The sequence below is a fragment of the Amphibalanus amphitrite genome, unplaced genomic scaffold (genome assembly GCF_019059575.1).
Source record: "Amphibalanus amphitrite isolate SeventyFive unplaced genomic scaffold, NRLGWU_Aamphi_draft 000314F_arrow, whole genome shotgun sequence".
In the NCBI taxonomy this organism is placed as follows: Eukaryota; Metazoa; Arthropoda; class Thecostraca; order Balanomorpha; family Balanidae; genus Amphibalanus; species Amphibalanus amphitrite.
Window position 1 is genome coordinate 237,203 of NW_024881809.1, and position 12,631 is coordinate 249,833.

The 12,631-nt window shown below is 50.9% G+C and overlaps 1 protein-coding gene across 1 annotated transcript; it reads right to left on the reverse strand.

Annotated features, from left to right (window-relative positions):
* Positions 1–10,948: 10,948 nt before the first annotated feature.
* LOC122388229 lies at positions 10,949–11,622 on the reverse strand. Its single transcript, XM_043379113.1, has 2 exons — positions 11,368–11,622; positions 10,949–11,142 (listed from the first exon to the last, which is right to left on the reverse strand). The coding sequence occupies exons 1-2, from the start codon at positions 11,599–11,601 to the stop codon at positions 10,957–10,959; spliced, it is 420 nt and encodes a 139-aa protein (XP_043235048.1). The 5' UTR covers positions 11,602–11,622; the 3' UTR covers positions 10,949–10,956.
* Positions 11,623–12,631: the final 1,009 nt, after the last annotated feature.

A 12,631-nucleotide genomic window follows, 5' to 3' on the forward strand; every position in this document is an offset into this window, starting at 1 on the left:
GCTTTGCCCCACTCTCCCCTACATGTCCTTCATATACGATCAACCTTCACTACCTTGAGGTCTGTTTTGCTGTTGGGCAGCTGTGAGATCATGTGACGTCATCAAAGGTCACCAAAGGTTTTTGGCCAATAACTCCGTACAGGAATAAGATACAGACGCGTGGATGGTCTCATTTTGTTCAGCTCGTCAAGACGCATCGAATGATATACATGATGACCTCAAGGTCACGTGACCTGAGGTCAACCTTTGACCTTGACCTTTCGAGGTCAACATATATAGCATTCGATGCGGATTGACGAGAGGATCACGACGATGCCTTTAGTTTGTTCCTATCTTGACTAATTCGAAAGTTATTCGAGAAAAACTATCCATATCTAGCGCCGCCATTTTGACTTTTTCGACCACTGTGACGTCATCTTTGACCTGACCTGAAAATGACCTTAGTAAAAATTGTAGATCTTGACCGTGCGTATCCGATGCCGTTTACCGCTTGTCGCTATCTTGCTTCGTTCTCGAGATCTCAGGGGGGCGGTCATCCGCCCCCCCCCCCCCCGTCGGTGCGAACTGCGAAGTTGGCGCAGACCCCCGTCGGTGCGCGGGTTAATATTACCACTTAAATACACTAATTGCTACCATGCTTTACAAGCACTATTGGATATTGCAGCATAACCATTTTAACCCCTCACTCGACAACGTCATAAAGCGCCTTCCATCAGAGCCAACAGATCACCCTGCTGTTCTTCGTAGGTAATTCACGAGCTGCTGGTGAAGCAAGCTCAATGCAACTTTTAGTTTTATGAACCCGTGAGCCAAAACTTACCTCCTCTCAAACATCGCTCTCCATATCTTGTTGGACGTTGCATAGGCGCGGGAGCCGGGGGGGCAGTGGGGGCAGCTTGCCCCCCCAACTCTGGGGCCGTGGGGGCGGTGCCCCCACAGCTTTGAGACGGAATACCACACTTTTTTTGCAAATGTTTTCTTTTTTTGTTGAAAAAGCCGAGGGGTGAAAAATAAGTGGCCTAAAACCGGTGAGAAAACTAGATTTGGGGGTACCCTAGGTTGATCTCTATTATGGTGTGCCCCCCCAGTCGGAAAGTAGTTCCCGCGCCCCTGGGACGTTGCCAAGATGTCACGGAATCTCCGGCAGGACGACGCGATGTCGGGAACATCTTCCACGTCCAGCAGGCTGAAGATATCCTCCAGGATCTCTGTAGGAAGCTGCCTGACTGGCATGCACTCCATCTTGAATTGTCACTAGGCTCAAGCTGCTCGAAGTAGTCGTACGAAGTCTTGTACCGCACTGAACTACCCGCGCTTGGATCGGCGCCATCAACACTCGCTTCAGAGACTGTGGTGCCATCTATAGCCGGATTATGGAAATCTGAGCGCCCAAGGCAGCCAATAACGTCCCAGCAGGGTTGAGGCCGCCAATCATAGATTAGGCTAACGCTAAGCTCCGCCTCCTTGTTATCGAAGACCTGTGACGTCATTATACCCTGTTTGCTATCGATGTAACCGTGTTGTAGAAAGTTGGCCCGTTCATATTTTAACGATAAAACAGATCGACTGATAAAAGACATGAAAACATTCTCTCTCGTAATTAAAATATGTGAAATATTCTTGTAAAAAAGAAAATGAATGATTACGGAGCGAGCGAAGCGAGCGTAGTCTTTCGTAGATTAATGGAACTCTCTGAGTATTAGCAGCCGGCCGTGCTGACGCTTTTCAGCAACCACTTGATCGATTTACATGCGGTAATTTTTGTAGGGTAGCTTCATTCCTTCTGCCAAGTATTGAACTATTCCCGATGCATGCCTTACCTTACCTTACCTTACCTTTGCGGTAATCGGGATTTAAAAGGCCACTTGGCCTGGGGATCCCGCTCACATCGAGCTCGTAACAGGATACAGGCTGGGCTCTTAGGGGGTTGGGATGTCGAACATCGAGTCGCCCCAGTGTTTATCCAGGAGAGCCTTGAACTGGTTCACGGACTGGGCCGCCACCACTGCGTTCGGCAATGAGTTCCAGTCGTTGATGACTCTAATGCTGAATGAGTTTCTGCGCACCAGTTTCGAGGCCCTGGGCTTGTCGTGGCCCCTGGTACGACCAGAGTCACTCCGCGTCAGGAAGACTTCAGGTGGAATTGCCAAACCGCCGTGGAACAGCTGGTACACCGTCACCATGTCGCCTCTACGTCTCCGGTAGTGTAGGGATGGCAATCCCAACCGACGGAGCCGTTCAGTGTACGGGAGGTGCCTGATCGCGGTGACCATCTTTGTGGCACGCCGTTGCACGCGTTCCAGCTTCTTCTGGTCGACCTTTCCGAAGGGACCCCAGATGGTGTTTCCGTATTCCAGGAGGGGGCGAACCATCGTCTTATATAACAGTGGCAGTGTGAACTCATCGATGTTAGCGAATGAGCGCCTCACAACGGCCAGTATCTGGGAAGCCTACGCGATGGCTGCGGCAGTCTGCTTGTGGAAGTTGAGCTGGCAGTCTATGAAGATGCCAAGGTCTTTCTCCTCCTCTGTCTCTTGTATCGGAATGCCACTCAGGGTGTACGTCAGGGCCGGGTTTCGCAGGCCGAGATGCATTGCCTTACATTTCTGGGCATTGAATGGAAGAAGCCATTTTTCGGACCACCGGACGAGTGCGTCGATGTCGCTTTGGAGGCTTGTGCCGGTACCGGGCACTTGTCGATAAAGCTTAGTGTCATCTGCGAAAAGCTTGACTGAGCCAGACACTTCCAAGGGCAGGTCGTTGACGAAGATAGTGAACAGCACAGGTCCGAGGACCGATCCCTGGGGAATTCCGCTCGTCACCGGTGCCCAAGGGGACTTACTTCCCTGGACCACGACCCTCTGTCGACGACCGACCAGAAAGGCCGCAATCCAATTGAGAAGGGCTCCTCTGACACCATAGGCGTACAGCTTGTGTATCAATCGTTTGTGCGGCACGGAATCGAAGGCCTTAGCAAAGTCCAAGTAGATGATGTCAATGGCCTCGCCATTTTCGAGAGCACAGCTCCAATCTTCCATCGCTTCCATCAGCTGGGTAGTGCAGGACCTCTTTGGGAGGAACCCGTGCTGGGCGCTGTCAAGCAGACCATTTGTGCACATATGCTGGAGGAGGGCGTCTCGGACAATTGACTCCAGGACTTTGACGGGGATGGCCGTTAGTGTTATAGGTCTGTAACTCGAGGGGTTCTGACGGTCTCCTTTCTTGAAGATAGGGGTGATCTCTCCGGTCTTCCATTCTGGGGGGAGGGCTCCAGCATCCAGTGACTTCCTGAATAGTGTGCTCAGGGGCATCGCGAGGGTCCTTGCAGATTCGCGGAGGACTCGAGGCTGTATGGAGTCGGGTCCTGGAGAGCTGTTTGGTCTGAGGGAAGTCAGTTTTGCCTCCACTTTTTGCGCAGAAACGTCGATGTCTTCGAGGACAGGTCCATCCCACCGCACGTTAAGTTCTGGCTCTGGTTCGTTGGCTTCGTGGGTGAAAATGCCACTGAAGTACCTTCCCAAGATGTTAGCCTTTTCTTGGTTGCAGGATGCTAGCGCTCCATGTTCGTTGACTAGGTCTTCAACTCTGCTCTTGGTACGGAGTCTTGTGCTAGCGTATCTCCAGAAGGCTTTGGGATTTTCCTTTAGTTTACCCGCCAGACTGGATTCGTATTGCTTTCGCAAATTTCTTGTGAGTTTCCTTAGCTCATTCCTACAGCGTACGAACCTGGCGTGGTCAATTGGGTCTAGCGTTCGTCGATATTCACCCCAGAGTAACTTCTTTTTCTTTCGCAGCTGCATAGCTTTTCTGTCCATGTAGATGTTTTTCTTGGGGCGGATCTTTCTTCTTGTGGAGGCTTGTGACACAGCCTCGGATAACCGTGCCTTGAATGTTGCGTATGCATCATCCAAATTCATGTTATCAAGCTCTGACCAGTCTCGGGCACCCAGCTCAGCGGATAGTTGCACAAAGTCAGTGATCGTGCGACACTGAGGGAGTGAAGTAGCGGTATCTGTGTAACAAGGGAGGGTGAACCGGATGACCAGGTGGTCGCTACTTCCTAACGCAGGCTGGTACTGGAGGCTAGTGACCATACCCTCCTCATTCGTGAGGACCAGGTCAAGGACAGATGGGGTCTCGCCTAATCGGTATCGAGTTGGGTGCTTTATATGCTGAAAGAGGAGGCAGTCATGGATCAGGTCCAGGAAGGATTGTGAGATGTGCTGAGCTGGTGCGGTTTCTGATTCCCAGTCAATGTAAGGGAAGTTAAAGTCGCCGACGATGAGGAGGTGGGAGAATGGCAACAGGCATGCCTGCCGAAACAGACCCTCAAGGTGCTGCATACTTTCTTCTGGAGAACCAGAGGGACTTCTATAGATGCATCCCAACAGAAGGCGATCGCTTCCAGTGAGTGATAAACTCACCCAGGCGTGCTCCACTGATGAGTGTTCTAGAAAGACTTCAGACACACTTAGTTTTTCAGATGTGAAAATGCATACACCTCTCATGCCGCTAGTACCCAAGTTGGGTGTAGATGGTGCAAAGCTAGGGTGCATAGTGTATCCAGGGATGTGGAGCAGTGCAGGGGCTATTGGATTTTTTTGGGCCTTGGGAATCACTTCAGAGATGAGAATAATGTCTGGTTCATCATTGCAGATTAGCATGCAGAGGTCGTCCCGTTTGGTGGTGAACTGGTCGGCATTCGTATACAGAACTGTCAGACCCTTGATGCGCTGCCTTGGGTGACTTAGTCAAAAGCCATGGGCAGCATTTTCTGGTTGGGCTGAGTGGCCTTCTGTGCCAGAGGTGCCACCAGATTCCCGTACTGCACCAGGCAGACCTGCGCCACCCTGACCCTCGTTGTTATCAAGGGCTGCGGGTGTAGCCCCAATAATTTGAGGAGCAACAGGGGCTGGCTGAGCAGGGACACTGTCGGGGACATGGCTTCTAGACTCTGACTCCCTGGACTGAGAGGACACTGAGGTGCCACCAGACACACTGCTCTTGCCTGGTGCTTTGCTGTTTTCATTTGGTGGCTGGGTTAGGCAGATGATTTTGCCTCCCTTGATCTTCAGGTTTGTTTCACCTGCTCTACGTCTTGATGTGAGCTCATCTCTGAGCTTCCTGTTCACCTCTCTCTCCTGCTGAGTCAGATCAGGCGTGATGTAGATGTTGGGGTACTGCACAGAGTGGCGCAGCTGCGGAGCACACCTAAGTATATCATGTCTACAAGCTGGGTTATCCAGAGTTACTATCAGTAGTCGTGGTTTCCCAGGCACTGCCTTACCAACTCTGAACGACTTTGATGCCCTTACGTTTATCTTCATCTCATTCTTGACTATCTCAGTGAACAGGGACAGGTCTTTTACAGACCTCTCGTAGAAGGTGCCTTCTACCTGCTCGGGAAGGTTGTGAACAACAAGGTTCGCTTTCCTTCTCTCTTTATCGAGATGGTTGTCAAGGACCTTGGAAAGATCCATTGTAGCCTTGCGCTCTTCGTGTTGGCCAGATTTTGGAAGCTGGGCAAATTGAGTTTTCACCACCTGAGCCACCTCAGAGCAAGTACTTTTTACTGCTTCAGCATAAGAGACCTTGTGTTGCTGGGTTGTAAGTTCAAGCAACTGAGACTGCTTGACTGTCTGCGACTCAATGGATTTGAGTGATTTTTCAAGCAGGGATGCATGGTCCTTAATCGATTTCTCGTGAGACTTGACTGAGGTCAGGAAAAGCTCCGAGTTTCTCTTAGCTGCATCTTCGAGCTGCCGCAGCCTGTTCTCAGTGGACCGCAGTTGCAAAAGGAGAGATTTTTCCTTTCCGCTCTTTAAATCTGTCTTGCATGTCATGCAAAGCCAAGCGAGGGCCTGAAATCTCTCAAGAGCTCTAGAAGCAGCTTTTGGAATCCCTTGGCAGCTGGGATGAAACCATTCGTGACACCTATCACAGCAGACCCCAGGTTCGCCATTTTTCACAGGGTTTCCACATACCTTGTCGGGGCCACCAGTACAGATTGCCTCTGTGCTGCTCGTGTCGCTTGAGGAGCGTGATAGGGTACCGCCAGATTCCTGCTCAAAAGCTTTGTAGACGCTTTGATTGAGTTTACCCACCTTGGTTTGCTTCGTCGAGGTTTGTTCCATACCTGAATCGATGTCTTTCTCGCCGACCGCCGCCACGCTTCCCTGTTTATGGTGCTCGTCGCTCCCTCCTTCGCTACCACCACCATCACCACAGCCACCAATAGCTAAAGCCCTGGTTCCACCGCTTTCCCCGTCGCGACTTTTTTCCTTGCTTTTCTCGGAGACTCCGGTCGCATTTTTTGAAACCGTTCCCGACGCTAGCGTCTTGAGGCTGATTGCGGTCAGCTGGCGTCCCTCCTTGGTTTCGGCGGGAAAGTACCGGCGATCGTTCTAACGGCATTTCTTGCTTTTCTTTACTCTTGTTGTTTTTGTTTACGAAGATGTGATCCGTGGATTAGGAAATAGCAAAGACCAGGAAAGAAAACCAGGAAAAGTGAGATACAATCAGCTGACTAGCCAGGCAGTAAGGAGGAGCTCGATGGGCACGTCCGATCCCGACGGAATCCCGACACCGAAAGCAGGTGACTCCTGATGCACGTGTCACGTGCAAAACGAAGAGGTGTCAGTTTTGTAGCAATTGCAATATCTCGGTAACTGCTGGACCGATCGTGTTAAAACTTGGCATGTAGGTAGGCAACCACTAGGAAATATATGTTTTATGTGCCACAGCTGGGGTGCAGCTGCACGTGTGCACGTGCAGAGGTCGATTCCAGATCTTGAAAACGGCTGAACCGATTGCACTGAAATTTGGTACATGATGAGGGACCGGTTAGTAGGGTGCCGTGCAAAAGTCAGTTGGGACCCATTTTGCACGTGCGCACGTGCAGGGTGCCGCATCCAGATCTCGAGAAGGGCTAGGCCGATGGCGCTGAAATTGGGCACATCGCTAGTGATTATTCTTAAAAGTAACTTCGTTTTGGTCTTTTTTAAAACGGTTATTTCATTATAGTCTCTTGTTCGCTTTAATTTTTTATACGGTTATGTATGGTCGAAATTGATTTGCCTGCGTCATGAGACGGTGTGTACTGTATACAGGGTGTCCCAGGATTGACCGAACACTGTATATCAGCGTATTCTTTGGCCGCGTGATATGTCTGGTGACCTGCGTGTCTGCGATTGACGCGTCTCGCAAGGGACCGCCGCGCTGTGGTTCTCCAAACAATAGGGAGGGAGACTGATGAATCATTGACCGGACAAGCGTGTGTAGCCAGTCTCTGCCGTCGCTCACGGTATGTATTTACTATGCCGAACTAGTGAATAGGGTCAGGTAACAACCCAGCTATGATTGCTGCGGTCACATAAATGCAACTTATCTGCATCATCCTATCACCATCTCTTATATGTCTTATACGAGAAGCTCTCACCACTTCAAACTCGTATATCAATACTTCATTTTCGTTCCCTAAACTCTGGCTGGTCATTTATTTGTCTTCGGTTGTACAGCAGGTAACATTCTCTGTACGAGTACCTACAACCGCAGGGCCTGGTGAATGGACTGTGGAGTGTGGGTGGCCACTGACCACGTGGTGAAGGGTGTCTAATTACCGACCAGACTGGCGCCTGAAACTTCAATTAAGCCGCTCACAATGTTGGCGACACACCGCGACCGAGGTGCAAAAAATGTCAGTCTTGCTACCAGAACCAGCCACGCCCTTAGAGGATTTGGAAAAGGCTGACCCTGTGGTAATGAGGGTCAGGTACCCAAACCAGGCGGGAACCTTTCCCGTTATCCCTTCACATGGAGTGCTGGCGATAGATAAACGCGGGTCTGCTAATCGCTTCCTCTGTGCTACTGACCATAGCCGTGTTTGGTAATTGACATTGCCATACCACCCACCCACAGTCGCATGGCACCAAGCCTGGATTACTGCCGACCGAACGCTGGACATTATCAAAGAGGAGACGAGACCCCGGGTGCAACTGGAGACACGCCGCTTGGGGTGGGGACGGTGGGATTCAGTTTAGTAGTTTGGAGATGCTCAGCCAAGAAGAGCGGCGACGACCGCTGTTGAAAACCGCGGTAGACAAAGTGAGGAATGATAGGTAAGGTGGTCCTCCTGATCACCCCCTGATCGCCTAGTCAGCTCATTGGCAGACATCTCCGTACGCGAGTGTCACTGAGCTAGCAAATATTCAAATGTGAATTTTCCTGAGTATATTGGTATATCCAAGGTATATCTTGCCCAGTTAAGTATGGGCTTACATGTTTTGTTTTATAAATGCCACTCAGTTTTGCTTTTCATTCGGGTAATTGGAGAGCAGAATAAAGCATTCTGGATAGGTTGTATCTCCCCATTGAGCTGAAGACTGCTATATACCCAGGCTGAGCCAAGCTGTACCCGCAGTTACACACGTGGACACCACGTGGCGCCGCACCCGGGACCACCTCCGGGACTGTCTGGGGATAGGGGGCATTAGCTAATTCATGAGCCTGTCACTGGAAGGAAACCCAACTACATTGGAGCACTGGGGGGTCGGGACACGTCTTAACCCTATTCCTGGCGGGCTCCGCCGGGACAAGAAACTGGCGGGGGGGGGGGGCCGATTCGGCCCCTCCCTGAGATCTCGAGAACGAAGCAAGATAGCGACAAGCGGTAAACGGCATCGGATACGCATGGACAAAGTCTACAATTTTTACTAAGGTCATTTTCAGGTCATGTCAAAGATGACGTCACAGGGGTCGAAAAAGTCAAAATGGCGGCGCTAGATATGGAGATAGTTTTTCTCGAATAACTTTCGAATTAGTCAAGATAGGAACAAACTAAGGGCATCATCGTGATCCTCTCGTCAATCCGCATCGAATGATATATATGTTGACCTCGAAAGGTCAAGGTCAAAGGTTGACCTCAGGTCACGTGACCTCGAGGTCATCATGTATATCATTCGATGCGTCTTGACGAGCTGAACACAATGAGACCATCCACGCGTCTGTATCTTGTTCCTGTACGGAGTTATTGGCCAAAAACCTTTGGTGACCTTTGATGACGTCACATGACCTCACAGCTGCCCAACAGCAAAACAGACCTCAAGGTAGTCAAGGTTGATCGTATATGAAGTCATGTATGGTATTGGTATATGGGGCCATTCCGACCCGTTTTAGTGGTAAAAACAGGGAGTTGATTTTTCCCCCATTGACTTATTAATGGGGAGGTCGCGAAACTGACCTGACCTTAGGTCACCGATATCAAAATTCCGAGATATAAAAATTGCACATACTGGTACCCTAACTAAAGCCTGAAGAGAAGAAATTGATTGGTCAAAAACTCTAGCTCTGGCGTGATTGCAAACTTTTCTGAGGTAGGGTCACCAAACCGCCTCTGGTGACCTGACCTGAGGTCAGATCAACTCAAAATTTTCAGACATGTTGCGTAGAAGCCTTTTAGGAAAAGTCAGAAAATTTGAGCTTCCTAGCTCAACGCGTTTGGGAGAAATAACCAAAAAACCTCAGGGGGGGCTCCTGAGGCCCCCGCCAGGAATAGGGTTAAGTCTCTCGGCGCGTTTGGGTCTCTAGACGCTGGCTGAAGCGGTGTGTCGTCATATTGTCAGAACTTCTCTTGAGTTCCTGTCGTCAGTCTATAGCCGGTGACAAGATACTGCTAATCGCTTGACCACCCGCAGCTTCCCTCGGTACCCTTATCTACCCTAATCTTATCAATCGTCCCATCTTATGCGACCCCTCATTACTACTGCTGAAGACTAGCCACAGTCAGAGTTCAAAGGTGCCTCGCGCTGGAAGGGTAGGGGCTCTTGATGAGGCACGGGTGATATCGCAGTGCACGTGGCCGGGCACGGAACGGGCTGCACTGCACGGTCATTTCGTGGTGACACGGCAAACACATGAACCTCAACTTATATGTACCCAACAACCATGCTGCAAAGTCGCACATACGTGATACGAGACACCTGGTTTCATTCACATGTCTGGTGCCTCCTTCGAAAACATAATTCTAGGGACATTGCTTAATTTCGTGCCCCATTGCTGACGAAGCTGCAAAGCGAAATATTCAATGAATGCCTAAATATTTGGGCTCTAATTTTATCATTTATAGTATGAGGTTATTGGTTACTATTTAATGATTTGTTACTATTTCATTTCTTATTATGCTGAGCCTCAGTCAGGGTTCTCTCTCTCTCTCTCTCTCTCTCTCTCTCTCTCTCTCTCTCTCTCTCTCTCTCTCTCTCTCTCTCTCTCTCTCTCTCTCTCTCTCTCTCTCTCTCTCTCTCTCTCTCTCTCTCTCTCTCTCTCTCTCTCTCTCTCTCTCTCTCTCTCTCTCTCTCTCTCTCTCTCTCTCTCTCTCTCTCTCTCTCTCTCTCTCTCTCTCTCTCTCTCTCTCTCTCTCTCTCTCTCTCTCTCTCTCTCTGTCTCTCTCTCTCTCTCTGTCTCTCTCTCTCTCTCTCTGTCTCTGTCTCTGTCTCTGTCTCTGTCTCTGTCTCTGTCTCTGTCTCTGTCTCTGTCTCTGTCTCTGTCTCTGTCTCTGTCTCTGTCTCTGTCTCTGTCTCTGTCTCTGTCTGTCTCTGTCTCTGTCTCTGTCTCTCTCTCTCTCTCTCTCTCTCTCTCTCTCTCTCTCTCTCTCTCTCTCCTCCCTCTCTCTCGTCCTCCTGCCTCTTCCCCTCTCCTCTCTCTCTCTCTCTCTCTCTCTCTCTCTCTCTCTCCCTCTCCCCCCTCTCTCTCTCTCTCTCTTGCACAGCAGCACGGGTAGCAACCTTCCGACCCTTCCCCCCTCCCGTGTCGTGTAAACATCTCAACTGTTCTGTACCTATCGGCGGTGATATTAGACCCATTCAGGCTACTAAACACAGGTGTTGATGCAAGTGTCCAACGGTCATTATTCGCTCTTCGCTCATTCAAAGAAAAGGAAGCTGTTGTTGGTTTATTGGGGCTTTAAAAAATGATGCACGGTTTATTTCGAACAGCAACACTATAAGAGACAATCGCCCGACACAGACGGCGCATGGCGGCGCGCTCGTGCGTCGGCAGGTAGGCCAGGCGCGTTTCCAACCACCTTATTATGACTGCCGTCCGGCGCACTAGGGCGGTAGCCTCTCGGGCTCTCTCGCGTGGGGCAGCCTGAAAAAGAGAAACTTGGCGTCACCTCACGAGAAGAATTAAGGGACAGAGAGGTTACATTAGGCGTTTCCCTTATCTATTCGCTTCATTGCTAAGGATTATCAGATCCCCGATATTGAAGTTCGTTAGCAGCCATCAAGAGACCGACGTTGGGGGGGGGGGGGAGGGTCAGCAATATGTAAAGAGCACGTGCGTGTAAACAAAGAACCAGAAGAGATAACTCACCATGGCCAGATAGGCGGTGTTGTAACGCGACCGCTCCGCCGCCAAGTAGCCCTCCATGACGAAACAATCGTAGTACGGGGTTGGAGGTGCCCGCTCCGGGCTAAAAATCCAGTCCGGGACCTCGTAGTCCGGGGCCGGACTCTTCGCCGTCGGTCGCACAAATTTCACATTGAAGTCGCCTACGACCTCCGGCTCCGCGCTCGTCGGTGGCGCGATTTCAGTAGAGGGGTTCATGGCGTCTCGACGGTTTGGAGAAGATCGCTTCAACTCCAACAGGGACACACTAGGGAGCTCTATTTTATCCCCAGGAAGAGGGGGCGGAAAAGGGTTCAATCCCCGCCCAGAACTGACCGTCCGGCCCGCTGGTTGGCCGTAGTAATCCGGTAATTAGGAGTATGGAAGGGTCGTGCCGCGGGGCGGGTGTCCACTGACAAAAGGAGACGCCGCTCGGTCCGCTTCACTCTTCGAATATTGAGAACTAGAAGTAAGGATATGCAGCTATCTCGGAAAGTTGGGTGGTAGTGTTCGATGGGATCGATGGTGCATGTCATGTTCAGCCCGGTCCGCAGGGCAGGGGCCGTCGGCAGCGCCGAGCTGCCCGTCCACTGTCGCCGTCAAAGTTATCTTTTCTTCACTTTTTCTCCTTCTTCCTCTCTCTCTCTCTCTCTCTCTCTCTCTCTCTCTCTCTCTCTCTCTCTCTCTCTCTCTCTCTCTCTCTCTCTCTCTCTCTCTCTCTCTCTCTCTCTCTCTCTCTCTCTCTCTCTCTCTCTCTCTCTTTCTCTCTCTCTCTCTCTCTCTCTCTCTCTCTCTCTCTCTCTCTCTCTCTCTCTCTCTCTCTCTCTCTCTCCCTCTCTCTCTCTCTCTCTCTCTCTCTCTCTCTGTCTCTGTCTGCCTGTCTGCCTGTCTGCCTGTCTGCCTGTCTGCCTGTCTGCCTGTCTGCCTGTCTGCCTGTCTGCCTGTCTGCCTGTCTGCCTGTCTGCCTGTCTGCCTGTCTGCCTGTCTGCCTGTCTGCCTGTCTGCCTGTCTGCCTGTCTGCCTGTCTGCCTGTCTGCCTGTCTGCCTGTCTGCCTGCCTGCCTGCCTGCCTGCCTGTGTGCCTGTCTGCCTGTCTGCCTGTCTGCCTGTCTGTCTGTCTATCTGTCTGTCTGTCTATCTGTCTGTCTGTCTGTCTGTCTCTTTTTTCTTTCTCCCTCTCTCTCTCTCTTTCTATCTATCCCTCTCTCTCCCTCTCTCTGTACCTCTCTCTCCCTCTTTTCCTCCCTCCC